Here is a 23,518-nt window from a genome sequence, read left to right as displayed (position 1 = left end):
AAGTTACAAGTATCATGTTCCCATGTAGGAATGCAAATAGTTTGATTTTATTGAATCCTTTACGATTTCACTTTCCTGTTTATCTTTTTATGTTTCTCTTGAATTTTGTATTTGAAAATAAAATTTTCTGTTTAGCTCTGGTCTTTTCATCAGAAATGTTGAAAATCCTTTATTTCATTAAATATTCATTCCTCCACCCCTTTAAAGATTATACTCAGTTTAGCTGAGAGGGTAACTCTTGGTTGTAATCATAGCTCCTTTGCCCACTGGAATAGGATATTCTAATCCCACCAATCCTTTAATGTAAAGGCTGATAAATCTTATGTTATCCCGACTAGGGCTCCATGACATTTGACTTGTTTCTTTTGGCTGCTTTAAGCATTTTTTCCTTGACCTAGGAGCTCTGAAATTTGGCTATAATATTCCTAGAAGTTTTCATTCAGGTGATGATCAGTAGACTCTTTCAATTTCTACTTTGTACTCTACTTCTAGGATATCAGGGCAGGTCAAGGCTCTTTTTTTGATCATGAATTTCAAATAGTTCAATAATCCTTAAATTATGTCTCCTCAATCTATTTTCCAGGTCAATTGTTTTTCCAATGAGGTATCTCACATTTTCTTCTATTTTTTAATTTTATTTTGTTTTTTCTTTAGATCTAATGGAATCGTTGACTTCCATTAGTTTGGTTATAATTTCTAAGAAAGTATTTTCTTTAGTGAATTTCTGTACCTCTTTTTCTATTTGGCCAGCTATTCTTTTTAAAGACTTGTTTTCTTCAGGAACTTTTAAAAAAATACCTTTATTTTTGTGTGTTTCCTTTATCAAGCTGTTGACCCTTTTTTTCATGATTCTCTTGTGTCCTTCTCATTCCCCCCACCACTACCACCAATTTTTCTTCTACAACTCGTATTTGATTTTAAAATTCCTTTTTGAGCTCTCCCAAGAAGTCCTTTTGGACCTGACACCAATTCACATTTTTCTTTGAGGTTTTACAGATAGCCATTTTGATATTGTCAACCTCTTCTGAGTCTGTGTTTCGATCTTCTCTCACCATAGTAACTTTATATGGTTAGGTTCTTTTTTTATTTGCTCATTTTTCCAGATTATTTCTTGACTTTTAACTTTATGTCAAAATTGTGCTCTGTTCCTGGGGTGGTGGAAGAAGCATTATACCATGCTTCAAGTTTTTCATGCTATTGTTTTTAGAGTTAATTCTGGAGACCTGTAGGTTTTCAGTTCTTCCAAGATGGTACGATCCAGAGGTGTCATTACTTCTCTCCTAGCCTGTATTCTGATCTTTGAGCAACCACAAGTATTCTTTTCCACCCTAGAACTCCTCTTTGCTCTAGGACTGCAACCCAGACCTGCAGTCCAGATTCCCTTATGAGCAATGGAACTGAGTCCTACATTCAGTGACAGCAAAGTATTACCAGTAATCATCTTCTGACCAGTTATCTGGCATCCTTCCTCTATCTGTAGGATAAATGCTCCAGAAGTCACTGCCACCAATTCCATTGCCCCCAAGGAGCCCAACCTGCTCTAGCCTGCCGGGGCACTGCCTATGCTTGACTCCACTCTCACCTCAGTGAGACAGACCTTTTCTGCCAAATTCTAAGTTGTATTGGGCAGGAAAATTGTTTCATTCTGTCCTTTTGTTGGTTCTGATGCTACAGAATTCATTTTAAGGCATTATTTTTAAGACATTTAAAGGAGAATTTGGAAGAGTTCAGGTGAGTCTTTGCCTTTACTCTGCCATCTTGTCTGTGACCCCTCACAAAGCATTTTCTTATCAATAATCCTATAAAATAGGAAGTAAAGGTATTATCTCCATCTTACAGATGAGGAAACAAGAATTTGAAAAGATTAATTATTTGCTTGTGATCACACATCTGAAGAAGTATTTAAATTCTGGTCTCATGTCTCCAGGTTGAATGTCACTTGATCCCTACCTTCTGAAACTTTTTACTCCTTTGGGCACTTACCATATTTTAATTTGAATCTGAGCCTCATAAGTGGGTAGTCAACACTGGGACATAGAATCAGAACTGAGTCTGAATTCACCATCAGAAACTAATTAGGTGTACAATGGTCAACAAGTCACTTAACAATCCAGGAAAATACTGTAAAACTTAGCATTAAAGACATGTGAATTATTCTATCTATCCATGTCTTCACTCTTTTTCTAAACCACAAACTCCTTGAGAACAAGAGTTTAGCTAAGTCCAGTCTGGTCTTGTAGTCTCTGCACTTTTTCATCAATGTGCTGTTGTTTTAAATCTTGAACTTAAGAGTCAGGAAGCTGGAGTCTGAGAATCACTTACCTCAAATACTTGCGAGATTTGTGATCCTGGATACATTTTTCACCTCTCTGAGTCTCACTTTTCTCATCTGCAAAATAAGTGTTGTTGCAATGAAAAGTATTTTGTGAGCCTTAAAACACTAGAGAAATGGGAGTTTGTAATATTATCCCAATCTTCTGCAATGCCTACTATGAGACTGTGTGAATAGTAGATACTTAATAAATGTTGAATGAAGAGTTAGTTTATTGAGATGTTCATTTCTTGAATAACCACTTAAGAAGTCAAACAATAATAAAGCGTTTTTTTTTTAAATCTCATCAGAATCAATGTTGTTGGTTAAACACTTGTTAGCTATGTGACTTTGAAAAAGTTGATTAACCTGTTTGCTTCAGTTTTCTCATCTGTAAAAGGGAGATGATAATAGAACCAAACCTCCAGGGTTGTAGTGAGGATTTAATGACATATTTGCAAAGTGCTTAGCAGAGTGCCTGCTACACAGTAGATGCTCCACAATACTTATTTCCTTCCCTTCCCATTCTGAAATCCTCTAAGTCTGTGGTCTCTCTCTGCCTAGACACATGGTATAAACTTAGTAGGAAGTCATCCCTGGGACAAAATAATATATTCATATTCCACATGTCACACAGCATACATCATCTGGCTGTCCAATTACTGACCTCTCTGGCTTCTTTCAAGTTCCATTTGAAATCCCACTTCCTAAAGGAAGTCTTTCCCAACCCTTCTATATTCTGATGTCTTCCCTCTGTTAATTATTTCCTATTTATCCTGTACATAACTTGCTTTGTATAAATTTGTTTGCATGATGTTTTCCCCATTAGATTATAAAATCCTTGAGGGCAGAGATCACCTTTTGCCTCTATGTATTCTCAGCACTTATCACAATACTTAGCATGTAGTAGGTGCTTAATAAATGTTAATTGTTTCATTATTTCTTCTCCTATACCTAATTTTCTTGGCTTCTGTTACTGTTGATGACACTACTATATTTCTAGTTCCACAGGCAAAAGGCTCCCAATTCTCATCTTCTTACTCTTCCTTCTCCCATGCCTTGTCCCTCATTCCTCTTTAATCAGGTTCCAAATCCTGTCTAACTCTATTTTCAACAGTTATTTCTCCCATCCATCCTCTCCTTTCCATTCACAAAAGACTTGTACTCATTATATGCCCTTTCATCAGTCCTCTCCTAGACTATTCTAGCCAATTCTCAGGATCCAGTCTCCCATCCCCTACCCCCATTCAATCCATCCTGGACATACTGCCAATACTACTACTTAATGCACAGATAGCACTAATAACATCACAATCCTACTAAAAAACCTTTAATAACTCCCATTTAGTCCGCATACCAAGTCTTAACTCAGCCTAGCATTCAAAGCCTTCTCCAAAATGGAAGTATGTTACAGTGGAGAGATCATTGGATTTAAGAGTAAGAACTTGCCTGGGTTTGAAATCTGACTGTTTCCCTCTGGTATGACCATGTGTTAGATTTAAATTAATATCTCCAAGTTCTTATTTTCCATAAAGTTTATTAATAATCGCTTGAAATAGAGAAAGCAGATAAGCATAGATTTAAGGTCTCTATCCTACTCCAAGTCTGACCACATGTAGCTCATCCTGCAGAATTCTCAGTCCGCCTCTCCTGACCCGTTTGGGGAAGTACCTATTAGCCCTAATATCAATGCATACCCAAAAGCTTAGGACAATGGAAACTTGCCATTGATTATTAAGAATTATGGGACTTTTACTAATAATTGTGTCTGATTTCAGAAGGGATCACAAAAGAGCCACTGCACAGTGCAAAGAAGCACAAGATCAAGACCAATAATCCCTTTGGGATTGATGAGAATCTACACTAAAACAGGGGACTTGTTTTGGAGGTTCAAAGAAGTGGCTGTTTGACAACTTCAGATGTAGGACTCCCTTGTGTAGAGGGAACTTCATCCCCTCCCCCTCCTGGATTGCCGACCCAGTTCATCCCATTTTTTGCATGCCAGTGCTGCTTCCATGAACATAAATAAAAAGGTGTGGGTGGATCCCACCTGTCTCTACTTCCCTGAACAGGTCAGGAGAGGACTAAGAATCCTACAGGATGAGCTACAGGTGGTCAGATTTAGAGTAGGATAGAGACCTTAAATCTATGCTTAACTGTTTTCTCTATTTCAAGTGATTATTAATAAATTTTTATGGAAAATAACAACTTGGAGATATTAATTTTAATCTAACACATGTAATCCACTTTCCATCCCTGAGCCTTAGTTTTTTTACTTGCCACAAGGAGGGTGGAAAGAGGTAGACTAGATCTAAGGTCCCCTCCAGGTTTAAGTTCTGGGATCTTGACTTTTACTGTCTTCTCTCCTATTGCTCCTTTTCATAATCCCATTCAAATGTGATTTCTGTTTTTCAATATATCCGGTGCTTTCTAGTCTCTCAAGCTCATGCTGTTTCCTAGGATTGGAAAACCCTCTATTGCTATCTGTTGAAGTCCTACCCATATTTCAAAGATCAGTTTATCTGTAAAATGAATGGTTTGGACTGGAAGATCTATAAGCTATCTCCCAGGTTTCAATGGAGCATATGATCAGTTAGAGAAAGAAAGAAAGAAGGAAACCAATATGCTCATTTTATAGCTGAGGAAACTGAAGTCCAGATTAGGTGGAGTGATTTATCTGACATCATAGAAGCAATAAACATGGCAGATTTGGGATTAGCACCCAGGTTCTCCAATTCTAAAATCAGCACTCTTTTCATTACATGATTACACAATGGTATGATCCTAGGGAAAAAAAAGAATAAGAATTTAGTAGTGAAAGCAGCAGTATTGTGCTAAGTACAAATACCTTTCATAGAAGTTTTCCAGTCAAGTATTGGGAGTTTTGTTCTTTCTATGGACAGACTCAAAACAGGCCCTTAATTTATAGTGGGGTGGATAGAGTAGGAGGAAAGATTTACATGCAATATGGAAGAAGAAAACATCAACCATCTTATAATTTGTAACAACTTCTTACACAAAGCAAGACTCGCCATTGGTTTGATACACTTCTCAGAAAATCCTTCAGTAAGATCCCATCTATAGTAGTATATAAAATTTTGATACTAAATTTTAGGAAAGAGCTATGACAAGATGGAAAATGTCCCAATTTTGACTAGGTTAGGAAGTAGATGGTTTGTAAAGTCATGTTATATAAGATTAGTTTGAAGGAAAAGAGAATGCTTAGTCTAAAAGAATGATGGGAATATGATTGCTGGCTTCAAATAGCTAGAGGGCTACCAAGGGACAAGAAGAATAGCTCTGTTCTATGCAACCCAGAGGACAGAATTAGCAACAATGTGGGGGCAGGGAAGTGAGGTGAGAGGGAAACATAGTTCTGTTCCATGTAAGGAAAGGCTTCGTAATAACCAGAGATGCCCAAATATGGAAAGGGATGCTTCAGGAAGTAATAAGTTCTCTGTAAGTAGAGGTGGTCAAAAGTAAGGCTGGATGAACACTTGTTGGGATGATGAGGGGAATGATCCACTGGAGAGGAAGCTGGACAAAATGCCCTCCAAGACCCCTCTGATCTAGGATTCTATGGGAAACATGAGACTACACAGTAAATAATGATAAATCAACACAAAAATGTACTCGATACAAAAAGGGCGGGGCAAGGGAGTGAGTTCTGAATTGAACGGGGAAAAAATAGAAAAGCCAGACTCAGGGCGAGGTTGAGCCAGAAACACTTTTATGACTTAAGCAACTGTCTTGTCCATTTATGGGTTAGTACTAAAAATAACCTAGTTATTTCCTTTTCCATAGCCTTGTAAAGGGGAAGAAACTACTTGGCTAAGTCACCTGGAGGATGACCTTAGAGAAGTGGGTAGAGGGAATAATAATATAAGACAATCACTATTTCTGGATTTGAATTTTAATTTATAAGATCAGTGACTTAGAAATGGAAGGGACCTCAGAGTTTATCTAGTCCAGCTTCTTACTTACAAAGGAGAAAACTAAGGTTATATGACCTAGGACAAGACATTTCAATTCTTGAAGTCTGTTTTTACACCTATAAAATGGAGCTAATATGTAAGAGGGTTTTTGTGAAAATAAAAGTGGACTGACATAGTGGATAGAAGGCTCATATTAGGTCAGAAAGACAAATTCAAGATCTACCTCTTGAAAGATGCTAGCCCTATGACCATGGGGCAAGTCCTATGACCTCTAGTCAACTCTAATTCTCTAGTTATTGATAAGTTGTTGGTCTGCATCTATGGAGGGAAATTCCATACCCTTTCCATTGAAGAAATCACAAGTCTAGACCACCACACCCTGCCACCATCTACATGACCCACAGTAAAGGAGAATAAGATTTGCACAACCAATCTCACATGCTTGTGAGGGTTGAATAAGACAATTTATGTAAAGAACTCTGTGAAGGAAAAAAAGTATAAATGTCATATATATGCATGCATGTAGGCATGTGTGCACATGTATGTATGTATAGGTTTGGACCTATGGTTTCCTTAGAAAAGGAATTCCCAATATGTAAACTCCTTCCCCCAGTTAAACTTTAACAAGTTTAACAGATATTCAACTTTTTTTTTTAGTTTATAATCTTAGTTACCTGTTTGTTGTTGTTTAGTCATTCTTCAGTAAAGTCCACCTCTTGATGACCTTGATTGGGGTTTTCTTTGGCACAGATACTGGAGTGGTTTGACATTTCCTTCTCCAGCTCATTTTACAGATTAGGAAACTGAGGCAAACAGGGTGAAATGACTTGCCCAGAGTCAGACAACTAATAAGTGTTTAAGGCTGGATTTGAACTCAGGAAAATGAATCTTCCTAACTCCAGGCCTGGTGCTGTATCCTAGTAGAGGTCCTGAAAATATATTTATCACTGGTCACATAGCTAGTTAAGTATATGAGGATTTGAATGCTTTCCTAACTCCAAGTTTAGCAATCTACCTACTATTCCACATTGCCACTTCAGTAGCACGTAGAAGTAAAAACCTCAGAAAATTTGAAATGTGGTCCTAACTTTTGTCGTTGACTCTAATGAATTGTAACCTTAGGCAAGGTCCTCCTTTCACTATTGTGGACCTTTGTATCCTTATCTGTGAGGTAAAGGAATGATTCTGAAGTTTCCAAAGTCACAGAATTGGAAGCTTCATAATTAGAATGGAATTTAGTAGCCATCTAGAATAACCTATACATGAAAACATGTACTCCAGACAAGTGATCATCTAAGGTCAAAGATTAAAGAGCTTCAGTAAGAGGGAATCTGCTACTTCTAGAGAAGGCCATTGCATGCTGGGGCAATTCTAATTTTTAACAAGTTTTCTCTTAAATTGAACCTAAAAATGCCATTCATTGCTGCTTCTTCTGGCTAGTCTTTGTTTTGCCTTCTGAGGCCAGAGAGCAAATCTAATGTCTCTTCCATGTGACTGTCTTTCAAGAAATTCTCATGTCTCTCTTATCCCCAACCTTCTCTCTTCTAGAAGAAAGATCCCCAGTTTCTTCAGCTAATACTTGTATGGCATAGATTTGAAGCCTTCACCTTCCTGGTTACCCTCTAGCTTACCTGTGCCCTTCTGGAACTTGAACACGATGTTCTGTATATGTTCTTAACAGGATAGAGAACAACAGGACTGTCCCCTTGAGACTAGTTACATTAGCTCTCTAGATACCAAATCCCACTAAAACTCATCTTATATTCAAGAAATTGCCTTCACAGCTGTAAAACTTTATATTGATCTTTACTAAATGTCATTTTCAATTTAGTCAAATGTTTGAGCCTATCAAGACTTTCTTAGATACTTTTGTCTAGGGCTAGCATTCTTGCAAGTATCATAATCTGAAAATTTGAGAAATACACTATCCACACCTTTATCCTTTTCCAAAGAGCTGATAAAAGTACTAACCATATCCCCTTCAGCATTAATATTCTATGTTCTAAGGTTCCTTCTAGCTGATAACCCATATCCTAAGGTCTCTTCAAGGTTTACAGCTTTATGATTCTAATTCAACAATATCAATATTAAAAATTAGAAAATATGGACTACAGCAGTCCCATATGGCACAACAATTTTTAAATCTATTACCAAAATCTAAGTAGAAGATATGTTACATATTAATTCCTTAGAAGTATATTCATGTTTCCTATAAGTAAGATATAAATATGATTCAGTAGTAACAGTCCTGGACAGGTACTCAGAAGATCTAAATTTTTGTTCCACAGCGGCCACTTGCTAGAACCAGAGAATTTCAGACTCTTACAAACTAGTGTCAACACATTTAAGTGATATGCAACAGCTCCATCTATAGGTTACTGAGTCAAGTTATTACTTAATTAGAAACAGTCACAGTTGCCACCAAAAAACCAACAAAACAGTACATCTTCTGAATTCTTGTATTTGAATCCTCAGTGTTCCTTTAGTTGTAATTTATTTACTACAATATCACAGTTTTTAAAAAAACAGACGCAAAAATTAGGAGACTGCTGATGAATTCTACTTACAGTACTTCAGCACCAAAAAATTGGGCAGTTATGCTGATATATGTATATACAGGTCAACAATTTGTCAAAGTCTTAAAATGCTTATTTATAGTGAAATCTATATAAAACCATTAAAAACTTATTTTATTTACATTATTTTAAAAAACGAAAAGTACTGTTTCCTTTTCCACAACTTGTCAAAACTGACTGTCTAACCCTCCAATCCATTTCCCACCCCCACCCACCCCCTTCTATCTGTGACATACAGTGATCACAAGACCCAAACATATTGCTTGAATAGACTGTGCCCTAAGAAGGTAGAACACCTTTAAAACATAGTAAGCTTAGAATAGCAACTGAACGTTTGTACATTCACAAGGGGGTAGACAACCACATGAAAAGAGGTGAGTGTAAGTATACACATGTATGTGTGTTTTCCCAAAGCCTTAGTCCAATATAAATGTGCAATTTCACAGTAAGAACTCATCCTGTAAATAATTATGATTTTTCCTAATTTGAATGAACATTTTCTTTAGGCTCAAAAAATTTCTTTCCTTCCACATCACAGTGAAACATTCTTTCAGGTGTGTTCAAAAAATGTATGCCTAGTTAAAAGGAGTATGTCAAAAGGGGCAACGCCTGTTTTGAAATCTTTACATTTAAACAGAAAGTGAATAGTGCTGCCTGTGGCTCTAAGAATATTGTTTTGTAAATAAATTAGCATACAACTTGTGAAAGTACACAAGCCTCAAAGACAGCTACCAAATCCACATATGATCAACAATGAATGATTGAACTCACTCTTAAGGATCCCAAAAGAACTTTAGTGCTAACATTTTTCTAAGTTTTTTAGTAATTCAATATGAATTGGGCCAAGTGCAAAATGGTCACCAGCTCAACATTTCCTGGGGCTTTACAAAAAAAAAAAAAGGAAAGAAAAAAAGAAAGAAAAAAGAAAGGAAGAAAGAAAGAAAGGAAGAAAGAAAAAAAAAAGAGAGATTTAAAACTGTCCCTGGTGTGCTTTTTCTAAAACACAATGTCCATTCACAGTCCTTTCCAATGGTGTTTTGTTTAGCAGATGCCAACTGAGAAACAAAAACAGGAAAAGTCTCTCTTCACTGCAGGACAAAGTTTTCTATCTGGTTATAGTCCAAGAGAAGTTTTTACTAAGAAGGTCTTAAGTTGTTGCAGATTTTTTTCCTTTTCCTTTTTTATTTAATTCTTTTTTTCTTTTTTAAAAAAGGACATTCTACCCTTGTGAGTTTCAACTCAAGTTTTAAAATGGTGCTCTGGCAGCAACATCTTGGTGAAACGCACCTGTCATTTCAGGATCCATGGCATAACTAATTGCAAAGTGCTTTCTTTATACAACAAAATACAAGGAATTCCCTGGACACCTGGGAAGAGAACCCAGCAGGTTTTAAAGTGCACTCTGGTGTCCAAAACACTAGGACCGTTCGGCTGAATTTTGAGAAGGGCTGGGTTCTGTTCCCTCCTCTGTGCTGCTGTCCAAGTCCTGCTCCAATACCGTCTCGTCTTCATCCAGCTGCTGACTAGTGAAGTTATTGAGTTCAAGAAACCCACTGGGTTCTACCACCACATTGGAGCTGGAGTGACAAGGAATGGAATACTGAGGGATAGTCTGTAACAAAAGATACACATGACAAGGTTTTAACCTTTGTAACAGCCCAGGGGGTGTGGTGGGGTGGGGTAGAGGGTCTTAGGGGAGTAAAGACTAAAGAGATGCTGGCCTCAATAGAAGACCAACATGGAGGTTGGATGATGAATGGATCTAATTTTCAAAGGCATTTTCTAGAGGTCATTAATCAAGGCAGCATGATGTAATGAAAAAGGCGCTGGGCTAGAAGACAGAAGAGAGCTGGAGTTCTGACATTACAATCACAGAAACTTAAGAGCTGGAAGGGACTTTGGAGATCATTTAGTCTGATGGCCTTATTATAAAGACAAAGATGAAGGAACTGAGACCTCTGGAAGGGAAATGCCTCACCTGCCATACAATGAGAGGATGGCAGAGATATATTAAGTTAGACGTTCTCTAAGATCCTTTCTAGGGACAATATTCTCTTTTATACTTCAAATAAGTGTATGTATATATGTTATGTTGTGAGCATCAAATCATAAAACTGAGGCAGTTACTGTATTTAAAGAAATCTATGTGAATAATCTTTTTAAAAATACTACAAAAATAACACTTCTAGGACATACAGCATTACTTGACTCTGTTAGCTCATGTTTATTGATAAGGGTAGAAAAAAGCAACATTTCTTTAAAGTCAAAAAGTCAAACCTGAAATATGCAGATTTCTATCTCGATGAGCTGAAGATAATTCATGACATAAGAAATTATGTATTAGATCCTATCCCGATGGCAACTCAACATACTCAGGTATTGATTCTGCTTTATTTTATCATTTTCCATGGCCAAAGGCATTGCAGAAAATCTAGTGCTGGAGAATTATCACCTGACTTGGAATCAAGCCATCAGGGTTCTAGTAGGTGCCATCTTATTGATTTGTAGCAGGAATTTACAAGGACTAATCCCCTCTCAGGATAGCAGTTTCCCCGTTTATAAAATGAGGTGATTAGACTAACTTAATTAGAAGGTTCTTTCCAATTCTAAAACTATTACTTATGCTGAGATTGCCTACATATTCGTAAGATGGTAAAATGCTATTTTAAACTTACTAAAATGCAATTCCTCCTAAATATGTAATACTATCACATATTGTCTAATGTAATACTATCACATATTTCAAATGAGATCATATATCTGAAGCATTTTTTTAGAATATTATAAAAATATCAGCTATTATTATTATTCCCTTAGAGAAAGCAAAGTGCTTTTATAAACATCTTTTGTTAATCCTAAAGGACCCTTTACTGAATTTTAAATTGGCAATTTTATTGCTTATATAAGTATACGCCATCAATATCCCTGTGAAAGCTAAAACAAATTTGGACTGATTGTTAAGAGTTGAAGGGGACCTCAAAAATAATCATCTAGTTAAACCCGCTTCTTTTAAAGGTGAGCAGACAGAGAAGTCAAATAGGGAAGGGACTTGCCCATTATGAGCAGCAGGATAGAAGTAGTGCCAGAACTAGAGTGGAAGTCTCCTGACTCCCAGCACAGTCATCTTTCTGCTACACAAAGCTTCTTAATTTAACCTGCTATTTCAGAGGGGTACAGACAATTGAATAGTAAATAATTTCTATTCAGTTTTTTTTAAACCCTTAACTTCTGTGTATTGGCTCCTAAGTAAAAGAGTGGTAAGGGTAGGCAATGGAGGGGTCAAGTGACTTGCCCAGGGTCACACAGCTGGGAAGTGTCCGAGGTCATATTTGAACCTAGGACCTTCCGTCTCTAGGCCTGACTCTCAATCCACTGAGCTACCCAGCTGCCCCAATTTCTATTCAGTTTTAGCATAAATTATGAGTCTTGTTTCCCTTGAGGTCCATTTACCCACTTACAATTTTTTTTTAAGCTGACATTAGTTAGCAATAGTAAGACACAAGCTACTGATGGTGCGTAGGAGGACATGGACCAGAAGAACAGTAAGTGGCAGGGGGAAGACTAAAATTACAACTGCATCATAATGATTCAGAGTGAGTGATTCTGGCTGACTTTACTCTAAAACCTTAATCTAATCCTTTAACTTAATCTTTGACTGAAATACTCCTAGCCTCTTACCTACTCCATGCCTTCAAGCAATGGCCAGAACAACTCTGCCACTTATTGGCTAGCTATCCATTTTCCCCTTAGTTTCCTCACTTATAAAATGAGCATTAAGGTCTCTTTCATCTCTAAAGCCAATGAAGTAATGAGCCCTTGGTATTCTAATCTAAGAATCAGAAAGTTGGAAATCAAACAAGGTAACATCAAGAATTCAGATTGTTTCCTCCCATCCCCAATCACACACACACACACACACACACACACACACACACACACCCCTACATCTTCAGTCATTTCTTTCTCTTAAATCTGCAATCACTGTAAAATGTACAATTTAGACAAATGATGTCTTCCATCCAGAGGATAGAATAAGGAGAAGACTCAAAACGATGTCATGTGAGAAACATGTGAAGGAACTTGGGGATTAGTTAGAAGACAACCTGGAGGAGGGCAAAGAGGGTGACTAACAAATGCCTTCCTATGCCTGATAAGCTGTCCTAGGGCAGAGCAAAACTATGAGCATGAGAAGCTGTTCCAGGGAGGGGGATTTTAGCTCCAGAGAAGTAAGAACATTCTAATGATGGAGGCTAGCCAAAAAAAGGATTGGCTACTTTCAGAGGAAGTGCCTCTTTATAGATCACTTCACAGATAATATCTAGTCCTTTATCACTGAAGGTACTCACACTAAGGTTAAAGGGTCAATGGCCAAGAATATTATACAAGAACACTAGTGCTTTGGTAAAGGATTGGATTAGGTAAGTCCTGAGGTAGTTTCTGATTCTAGGATTCTAGAATCTGATTCATCCACTCTCCAAAACAGTTAAATGAGTTTTTTGCTATATTGTGAAATGTAAAATGGTCAAGAATGAGACGAGTGGTTGCTAAGGAGCTACTCAAAAATACATGCAAATTTAATTCTCACGGAAAATTAGGGATTGGAGAACAACCTAATAGAGACCCAGAGACCAATACTCTTTTGCCTAATGTTAGTGTCAACTTACTGAAATGACTGGCTAAAGGTCAAATTATGTAAAACAGAATTCTGTGCTACCAAAAGTACTATAGTATTTGGTCAACAGCTACAAATATTTTCTGAACCTCTTCAAAGAAAGAGAGTTTATAACTAAATAGTGCCATCCTCAATGCCCTAAAAACCAAATTCATCACAAAATCTTTGAAAAAATACCTTTCTTTTCTTTTTAATGCCATGGATTTAAAAAGTTGAACTGCCTCTTCCTAAAACACATGCATAATTGTAACTTCATAACACACATGCATGCCCATTCTTCCAACATTCCCAGGCTTTCTCATTTTTCTGCCAACTCTTACCTGGATAATAATTTCTGCAGGGCTCTCTTCAGCTTTCTTTTGGCCTATATTCTGAATACGTATGAACTGGCCTGTTGCAGGTACTCCTGGTGCTTCAATTTTCCGTGTTGTTAAAGATGGACCAATAGCAGAAGGACTTGAACAGGCTTCTCTACATTTCTGTTGCTGGGGAGTGGAAGTCGCCAGCCCTACTGCCACCACCTGGGTAGAGGGTGACGAGTCTGCTTCACCAGGGAGTTTATTAGTGGCAATTGCCTTGTTGGGGGAATCCACTACCATATGTTCTACATTTGTGTCAATCTGAGCTTCCATCATAGACATTTTCAAAATGTCTGAGACTGCTGTCTTCTCAGATGCCTGCATGGGAGATATGCCTGTAACTGGCACTGCCAGCTTAGGCACAGAATTGCCACCAGTTATCTTTGTAACAGTGGGAGGCTGCCGCCCCTCAAAGGTTATCTTTGTAACAGAGGATCCTTGAGTTATAACTGGCTGCTCCACCTGAAAATCAAATTTGGGTTTTGTGTGTTACAGCTAGGTCTCTTTGATTTAAAACTAATCATTATCATCTGGACAAAATGCCAAACTAAACATTTGTGATGCTAGGAAGACAGTTTGAAGCTCAGTGTTTTAAACAATAACATTTTTTTTTAAAAAAAGAGGCTGGGGAAGGAGGAAAGGGTTGAAATATTCTTTGGACAGCCAGCCGAAGTTCCTACCAGGAAAAAGTCATAGCAGCCTCGTTTTCCTTTGGGATTTACACCCCCAAATGGAACACTATTGTCCCCTTTCAAAATAATTTCATATATGTTTATATATGTACACACTTTTGCCTTTTCAAATAAAGGGCAGAAGAGTTAATTTATTTTGCCTTAAAAAAAAAGATAGATAAAATCATTCCAAAGTCACTGATTTTCCTCAGCCTATTTTTTTTTTTGATTGCCCATACATAAGATTGCGCTTCTGAAAAATAGGAGACAAATTTAACTAAATGGTGATGTAAACTACAAAGGAAGACGTGAAATGGAGGTCCTTAGGAGACTACAATATACTTAGCTTCATTGCCACAGAAATGAAAATTTATGGGCATGGAAATGAATAATATTTTATGCCTAAAAAACAAAAATAAAAATAATTAGGGACATGGATGCCATGCACTGTTGGTCAATGTAGAAGTAATTTCATAAAAAAACAAAACAAAAACTGAAAAAATCAAGTTCTGTGTGCTACAATTTTTTTTCTTCCTATATTAACGAGTACATTTCTTTCCTACTTCCAACCTCCGGGCAGGACAAGTATTACCAGTGCAATGAGGTTGTGCGTTTTTTTTCCTCTTGCCAGGAGAAAGCCCCGCTACCATGCCTGGGCCGTGCGTGTTGCTTTCATTTTTTCCTTGAAAGAGCAGGCTAACTTTGCATGCTATCAATATTCCGTTACCTGGCTCGCTGGCTGTTTCTCAGAAGCTGCGGGGAGCTGCAGGGGGCCCTGAGGGGGCGGGGGCTGGGGCTGCACGTAGATTTTTGGCTGATTCGGTGCCTGCTGGAGTTTGGGGAGCTGCTGCTGCTGCTGCTGCGTGGTTTTCACAGCCAAAACCTGTACTACAGTCTGCTGGGGCTGTGCCATTAGCGTGGGGAGCTGCCTTTCTTTGGCCCCCGGGTGATGCTGGCTGTGCTGCACCTCGGCCTTGATCTGTGCTTGCTCTGGTTGAAGAGGGGTAAGCTTTTGGTGTCTGATGGAAAGCTGGGGCATCTGCGGGAGTTTATGCTGGAGCTGATCAGCCTGCAGGTGGATAGTTTGCTTCTGTTTAGTCTGGAAGCACTGAAGGGTTTTCACTTGCAGTTGAGCTGGCTCCAGTTGGGGCTTCTGTGGTTTGGGGGCTTGTGACTGAGTCAGAGCTGATCTATAAAACAGACCTGTCTGAGGGTCTAAAGTGTCCATCTCTTCTACCTCGCCTTCCTCAGTTCCAAGTTCCTCACTGTGTTTGGTAAAAGCTGTATGACTGCTTAAAGCCTAGGGAAAAAGGACAAGAACAAATTAGAAGTGAAAGAAACACCATTGCCATTTCTACAACCTCAAAAGAAAGGTGATTTCATCATTATGGATGTTCCCTCTGCTGATGCAGACAGCAACTCTCTTGAAGCCTCATTGGGCTATCTCATCAGTTGCTACAGCCAAAACGATTCATCTTCAGCTGGCCAGTTCTCTGAAGAAGAGCCTTTCTATACTCAGCTAGGTTTGTTCCTCCAATAACAGACACAGGAAGTCAACGGACTCATACCCAAACCTTTTCCAGTTTGGTTGGAAACTGCCAGAGCCTGAGCACCACTGGCATAGTCTCTGAGAGTCCAAGAGCCTCTGCACCCTTTTAAGAGGCACAGAAGAATAGTTTTGTACAAGTTACACATAAACCTAAAAGCCCTCAGATTAATGGGTTAAGAGAGTCACTCAAAATTTGTCCAAGATTTGAGATCTTCAGAAGTCATAAAATGATCCTCCCAAAAAGTATGGTTTTAGAAGAAAATTGTTCCACTTATACCAGAAGAATCATAACTTCCCCTGGGATCAGCCTATTCATCTTACTTCAAGGTGCATCCCCTAAAGTAGTTAGTTGAAATGTATCTCTTTGCCAATGTGAAATTGTCTTTGGGATGCCCTATTTTAGAAGGACAGTGGTAAGCTGGAGACCGTCCAAAGGTAGATGATCAGGGTGGTGAGGGAACTGGCAATTATGCCCTAGGATCAATCAGTTGGAGGAATTGGGGATGTTTAGTATGGGGAAAAAGAAAACTGAGAGGGAGGACATGAGAGCTGCCTTCAAGTATTTTAAAGGCTGTCATGGAGAAAAGGGATTAGATTTGTTCTGTTTGGCCCAAGAGGGCAGAACTAGGAAAAATAAGTAGAAGTTGCAGAGAGACAGATTTAGGATTCACATAAGGAAAACTTTGCAATAAACAGAGCTATTTTAAAGTGTGATAGGTTGCCTCAAGATGTAGTGGGTTTCACCATCACTGGAGTCATTCAAGTTGAACACTAACTGGTCAGGGATGTTGTAGAAGGTAATACTATTCAAGCAAGAACTATTGTAGAACATCTCTGAGGCCCCTTCCAACTCAGTGACTTTGTGACTTTTCCTTTCTGAGGTTGTTTCCCTACTCTAAAAAAGGAGAGGGTTGAACTAGACAAAGGAAACTCTGATCAGACTGCTTACTATGAAACCTTAGACAAATCACTCCCTCTCACAGAGCCTCAATTTCCTTATCTGAAAGTGGGGATAATATTTCTTGGGACTATCAACCTTAAGGATCAGACACAAAAAAGAACTTTGTAAACAATAAAGCATCTGCCAATTATTTTTTAAGAGTTAATTTACCAATAAAATAAAAATGGAATATTTCATCTGAAAAATTTTGAAATTTCTAGTTAGTCATTCTTTTACTGGTTTTTGAATCACTTCTTCTCTGGTGGTCACCTGACCTAGCTTGAAAATGCTTTTTTTTTATTTAAAAGACTGGATCTACCTATCATGCTCAAGTGAGAAGTCTCTCAGATATCTCATTCTAGTACCTATCAGTACAGGAGTCCTACCTGCTCCATTCCTGATCAGGGCTGCTTTACTCCTCTTTATACAATCTTGTGGCCCCCCCACTTTTGGGGGCATACCTATGTTAGATTTAGCACAGTCATACTATTGATCAACTCAACTCACTGTAGCTCAGAACTTCCAAGTTAAACATAGCTACCTGCCTCAGCCTCAGTCTCCCTGATAGCTAGGATTGCAGGTATGTGCCACCTCTTTGTGTTGTAAGGATTGACTACTGATTACAAAAAAAAAAAAAAAAACAGTTAGAATATCTGACAGAATGAATGCTATTCTGTTTTAGAACTTTACTCACCTCTAAGTGCCCTAACAGTAAATTAAGCATAAAGCTATCAGTCAAACATAAGAGCCTCAGAATGGGCTTCATGAAAACAAGCAAGATTTACTGAGACAGCAACAGTGCTTCAAAATATGAGAGCTCATTACTACCTAGAGCAGGGGTCGGCAACGTATGGCTCTCCAGCCATATCTGGCTCTTTTGAGGGCCAGATATGGCTCTTTCTGCAGGAGTCATAAAGTCAATTTTTTTTCAGGCACTGTTACAGGAGCAGCACTGTGAGCACTGTACGGCTCTCACGAAATTACATTTTAAAAAATGTGGCATTAATGGCTCTCACGGCCAAAAAAGTTGCCGACCCCTGACCTAGAGAATGCTCTTATCTACTAATTATTTTTAAGCACTTATTCAGGTAATTATTTTCATGAAGGTCAACTCTTCCACCACTTCTACCTTGTAAAAGAAATATTATTCTAAGAGTTATAGACATCACTGAAGCATTGATACTTTCAAAACAGAACCACAGATGTAAAGATATAGAAAGGCTATAAAGAACATAGATTTAGAGCTGGAAGGGATCATAGAGGTCATCTTGTCATTCCTTCTTCCCCAACTTCCATTCCCCCCAATCACAAGCCCCAACAACAACATCCTTGACAAGATGCCTCTGTTTGTCAACTTCCAGTTACAAGAAATATACTACCTCAAGAGTCAGCCTATTCCAATTTTGCACAGCTCTAATCATGAGGAAGTTTTTCCTTATACTGAGCTACCCTTCCAAATTCCACACACTGCTACTAGTTCTGCTTTCCTAAACTAAGTAGAATAAGTTGATCCCTCTTTCAGAAAACAACTTCTCAGATATCTGAAGACAGTGATCATAAAGCAGGATGAAATCTTAAAACAGGGAAGGATTAGTTGCGATGGTATGGAAGAGAAGGAATAAGGGGGTAGTTACAACCTGCTGCATGATGTGGGTAATGGCGCCTGTAGATGATGCAGGGATGGACTTGACCACCACCGAAGTCTGTGTAGCTGTTTGAGACTGGGCCACATGCTGAAGCAGAGTCCGCTGGGGCTGGGAGGACTGCTGATGGGGCTGGGAACGATGGCTAACTGCAAATACAGTAGGCAATGGTATTTCTTCAGAAATAACCACAGTATCTGAAACGTTACTAGTAGTTTTAAGCAAATGTACATGAAATTACATGGCAAAGGAAAGAAGGCCCTTAGTGTTCCTAGCGTGGGAGAATAGATGTTTGAATCAATATTCCTCCTTTTCTCCAATGAGGCTTATTCATCTTATTGAGAACATCAGTTTCATTTTGCTAAGTATTTGCTAAACTGAATGTCTCCAAGACTACTTTGGAGGTTGGAGGGCCTTAAATTTCTAAATACTCACTCCAAATTTAACTCAGAAGTTTTCAAAGCTGACTACAAAACAGTACTGCTTGACATTCTCAGGACTCTTAAAGAAGTGAGACATCACCATGGTATAGTGGAGAGAACAGTGAACTTAAAGAGTCAGACCTTGTTTTTAGATACAGGATCATAGGATTTAGATCTGAAATGGACCTCAGAGAACATCTAGTCTAACCCCCTCATTTTACAGAGGGGGAAACAGAACTCCAGAGAAGGGAAGTAATTTGTCCAAGGCCACAAAGATAGTAAGTGAAAGAGCTAGGATTCCAACCCAGACCCTCAGATTCCTAATCTTGGGCTCTTTCCAATATATCATCATGGCTTCCCAGAGTTCTGGCTCACCCACTTAACTAATGAAGTGTACCAGGCCTGTCACTTAAGTGTCTTGAAGCCTCAGTTTCCTCCTCTAGAAAGGACAGGAGTAATGAATGATGCCTGTCCTGATTCCTTTAAAGAGTTGTTGTGAGGAGCAAATGGGAGAATGAGTATTAAAGCACTCTGGAAACTGGAAAGCAATAATATACAAATAGGGAAAAATAAATAGGATGTGAAACAGCAGAAAATGAACTGTCCTTTCTTCTGACCCAGACAAAGCTCATTTGAAAATAAAGGTTAAAGAAGATTTTCTTTGTTAAAGCAGTAGTATAGGAATAAGTTAAAAGTTTACATCAAAAGATGTTCATCTATTTTCTTTTATCAGTCTTGACTTAAAAATTTGAAAACAACTAGTAGCATTTGATGCCTGCTTTTCTACAGGATTTTAGAAATGTTTCGTAAGGTATGGGAAAAGTAGTCTAAATCATCCAGAGACAGAGTGGGCCAAGTACAACGTATGGAACTTTTGTACACCAAAAGCCCATAATTTTCTCTACCTCATCGATATTCTAATGGTACAAGCAGTGCCCAGATGACTATATATATGAATTTATATACTTTTATTCTTGGAAAGGTCATGCTGGGATATATAAGAGGGAGACAATCATAAAGGAAATTAATGTAGAAAATCCCATTCTTATGACATTAAGATTGAAATTTGAAACCTCTCAAGTATTCCAGAACAATGAGAACAGGGTTGATTTATTCTTATTACACATTCCATATATATTCAGATATACATGTTACATTAATGGCATTCAAAAATTTATGGCATATAAGATTGTAAGCCTGCATATGATTACTGTTTTTACATTTCCTGTTTTAATAAACATAGCAGAATTTTACTACATTTCACTGACGTACACTTATTTTTAAATTTATGTAGTTTTAACTAAAACTGTCATAGGCACATGACCTCAATCAAAACCAAGCATCTGGGTTAGAGTTTGCATGAAAATAAAAACCCTTCTTGGATACTATCAAAGAAGAATAAAAATAAATCATGCATTACATTAAAAAGAAGCAACCTAACCTTTAAAAAAAAAAAAAAAGGACACATTAAAAGAAATGGGAAAAAACAGATTACACTTCTAATAAAACCATAAGATAAAATGGAATGAACAGCTGTGTCTTCATAACTATTAGTTCACTTAAGACTAAAAAAAATTGTTGACTTAACAAAACAATTTCTAAAACTTGGGCTGTAACCACAATGATAACCCCAGGAGCAGCTAAGTGGCACAGTGGATAGTGACAGACCAGGAGTCGGGAGAGCCTTGGTTTAAATCTGGCCTTCAGCATTTCCTAGCTATGTGGCAAGTCACCTGGGCAAACCACTTTAACTCTGTTGTTTGCCTAGTCCTTGCCCTTCTGTCTTAAAGTAGTGACTAAGACAGAAGGTAAGGGTTTAAAAAGAAATATATTATAACCCCCTCCAAAATAACTCATAATGTATGGATGTCAGAGGAGACAAAGAAAATCAGCACCAATGGCTAGCAAGGTCACAGAAGCAGATAAAGAAGAGGCAGCTTAGTGTAATATCAATGACACTAGAATCCTAAAGTCAGAAGACTTGGTTTCTAATCTTAGTTTTGATACTTACTGGCTAGGTGACATGGGCAAATTTTTTTCCTCTGTGTGCTTCAGCATCAATTCTATGATTGAATGGAATTGTTGAGAAGAAAGACTTATGTAAAATGCTACAAAAAATGTGAATTAATACAAGAAGCCCGGCTGAAAGAGTCAGACAGAACCTGGCAACTTGGGGGATTCCAATCCTGACCCTTACTAGTTGTATGAAAATGAGAACTAAAGCTTATAGAGTGCTTCAAGGTTTGTAGAGCACTTCCCAGTATTATATCATTGAATCCTCACAACAACTGTGGGAGCAAAATGCAGTTATTATCTCCATTTTAGAGTTGAGGAAACTGAGGCAAATAGAGTGACTAGCCCAGGGCTATACAGCTAATATACATTTGAGTCAGGATTCAGATTCAAGTCTTTCTGACTTCAGACCCAGAATTGTATCCACTACAATCATCCAACTGCCTAAAACATCTCTTTTTAACTTCTTTAAGTATCAGATGCCTCATCTGTAAAATGTAAAAAGTAAAACAAAAAAACAAAAAATCTCACAATGCTATGTGGAAAATATTTTTTAAACTGTTAAACATAATGTAAATGTGAGCCAACATACTAGATGCTTTTAGTTTATAACAAATCTTATTTGGTGATGGTTGAGAAAGAAAGGGAAAGTGAAAAAGATTACAGTGTAGAAGCTATAGAGGAAGAAGGAAGAAGAGGAAATGATAAGTGATTTTAATTGAGCCATGTAGATGGCTTAAATCTGTTAATTAACATACATTTATTAAATGCCTTCTTGATGATTGCTTCTTTATGTGCCCCTTATCTTCTGAGCAAGGCTCATTTGTGAAAATGTCCTCTACATTTTTACTCACAGTATGTCTTGCCCTCTTTTATCACGACTTTATTCTTATTCTTTCTCTATCCAGAGTAGATAAAATACATCCATATAAAGGGTCTGCCCTGACACCATAACTTTTCAGCTATAATGGTACTACAGAGAGAAATGCACCACTTACCTAGAAGGGGAAAAGCAACCTCTGTTCCCTCATCAGTGCGTTCTGAAAAGGATAAAGGGAAAAAAAAATCACAGGTCTTTTCTGTCTTTATCACTGTCATCTAGCTCAACCTCAAGCAGTTAATATGGATCCCCAAGCATGCTACTGCTTTCTCAAGTCTTCTGTTAAATGTCTCCAAAGAATAGGCCTTTAAGAAAAATCTTCCCTGTATGATTAGCCTACACTCTTCATTATTTATTTATTGGGGGGGGGGGTGTGTTAGGCTTTTACTAGACTTTCTCCTTTGGGTAATTTCAACCCATTACTCTTAATCATGGTTTCTGGACTAATGCCAAGTAGTTCCTTTCTTTCTTTGGTACTAGTATCCTTCAAATATTTTTAAGCTTATGTTCTTCCTTAATCATCACTTAAGAAAACCATATAGACTCAATTTCTTAAATATTGCCTCATAAGTCATTCTTCCTTGCCTCTTATTCACATTGCTATTCTCTGAACTCCCTCCAGTTTGTACAAACCTTTTGGGTAATGATGTGTTCATAATAGAAAGCAGTATTCCAGGTGTGGCCTCAACAGAGAAGGGGAAGGAGAAGCTATATTATCTTTCCTGTTTAACATTTCTGTATATGAACCATCCAAAAATCTTATTAGTTTTTTTGCTGCCAAAATGCATTATAAATATTTCACTTGCCTGCCACTGTGATCCCTAGGGAGTAAGGGGGATTTATAACTATCTAAATTTCTCCTTTACATTAAATAACTGTGCTAGGATTTATTTGTTTTTAAATAGCTGTATCAAAATACTCCATTCAAAGATGAACCTCATTTTATCATTTTTTTTTCAGCATTTGTGACCCTATCTTCAGGGATGTGTTTATGGTCTTTCTCACAATGTTATATTACTCACAAACTATACTAACATACTACTTGCACTTTCTAGATGTTAATGATAGTTAATGATAGGGAATACTCTAAAAATGATACATAAGAACTGGAAGTCTACTAGAAGAAATAAATGTTTATCCTTTTCTTTCTTCTTGAATAATCACTAATACCATGAAATCTAAAAGTACATTTCAGTGCTGACTATGTGTATGGCACTGAGGATATCAATGTAGATTCAAGAAAGACCCTACTCTTGAGGAATTTCCAGTCTAAGAAAAACTAAAAACCTTTTTCCGTAGCTATAATAAAAGGGGAGATGAGGCAGGTTCAAAGAGAACAGGTGCTTTTCCAGCCTTGGGGTATGACTTTTCTGTCACTCACCAGTGGTGATATACTCAGTGACAAGCTCTGACTCCACCACAGCGATTGACGGACTCTCAGGAGAGCGCCGCTTTTCTTGGGCCATTTGAATAGGAACTGCCATTTGACTCAAGTCAATAGTGGCTTGTCTTGGTTTGGATTCCAATTTCTCCTTCACTGTTCAAAA

The 23,518-nt window shown here is 37.8% G+C and overlaps 1 protein-coding gene across 4 annotated transcripts in view; it reads right to left on the bottom strand.

Annotated features, from left to right (window-relative positions):
- Positions 1-9,774: 9,774 nt before the first annotated feature.
- The window catches only part of EMSY (EMSY transcriptional repressor, BRCA2 interacting), a 92,940-nt gene continuing 79,196 nt past the window's right edge, over positions 9,775-23,518 (bottom strand). For 3 of the 4 annotated variants that reach the window (XM_044668158.1, XM_044668159.1, XM_044668160.1), the window contains 6 exons: positions 23,353-23,508; positions 22,090-22,131; positions 18,651-18,805; positions 15,252-15,824; positions 13,815-14,315; positions 9,775-10,434 (listed from right to left, as the gene is read on the bottom strand). In XM_044668158.1, coding sequence (XP_044524093.1) covers positions 10,240-10,434; positions 13,815-14,315; positions 15,252-15,824; positions 18,651-18,805; positions 22,090-22,131; positions 23,353-23,508 — 1,622 coding nt within the window. In that variant the 3' untranslated portion in view covers positions 9,775-10,239. The remainder of the gene's footprint in view (positions 10,435-13,814; positions 14,316-15,251; positions 15,825-18,650; positions 18,806-22,089; positions 22,132-23,352; positions 23,509-23,518) is intronic. The other variant, XM_044668161.1, reaches the window with a different exon arrangement.

This window comes from Gracilinanus agilis, chromosome 3 (genome assembly GCF_016433145.1).
Source record: "Gracilinanus agilis isolate LMUSP501 chromosome 3, AgileGrace, whole genome shotgun sequence".
NCBI classification, from domain to species: Eukaryota; Metazoa; Chordata; class Mammalia; order Didelphimorphia; family Didelphidae; genus Gracilinanus; species Gracilinanus agilis.
Note: the sequence above shows the minus strand (reverse complement) of the source record. Positions and strands in the feature narration are given on the sequence as shown.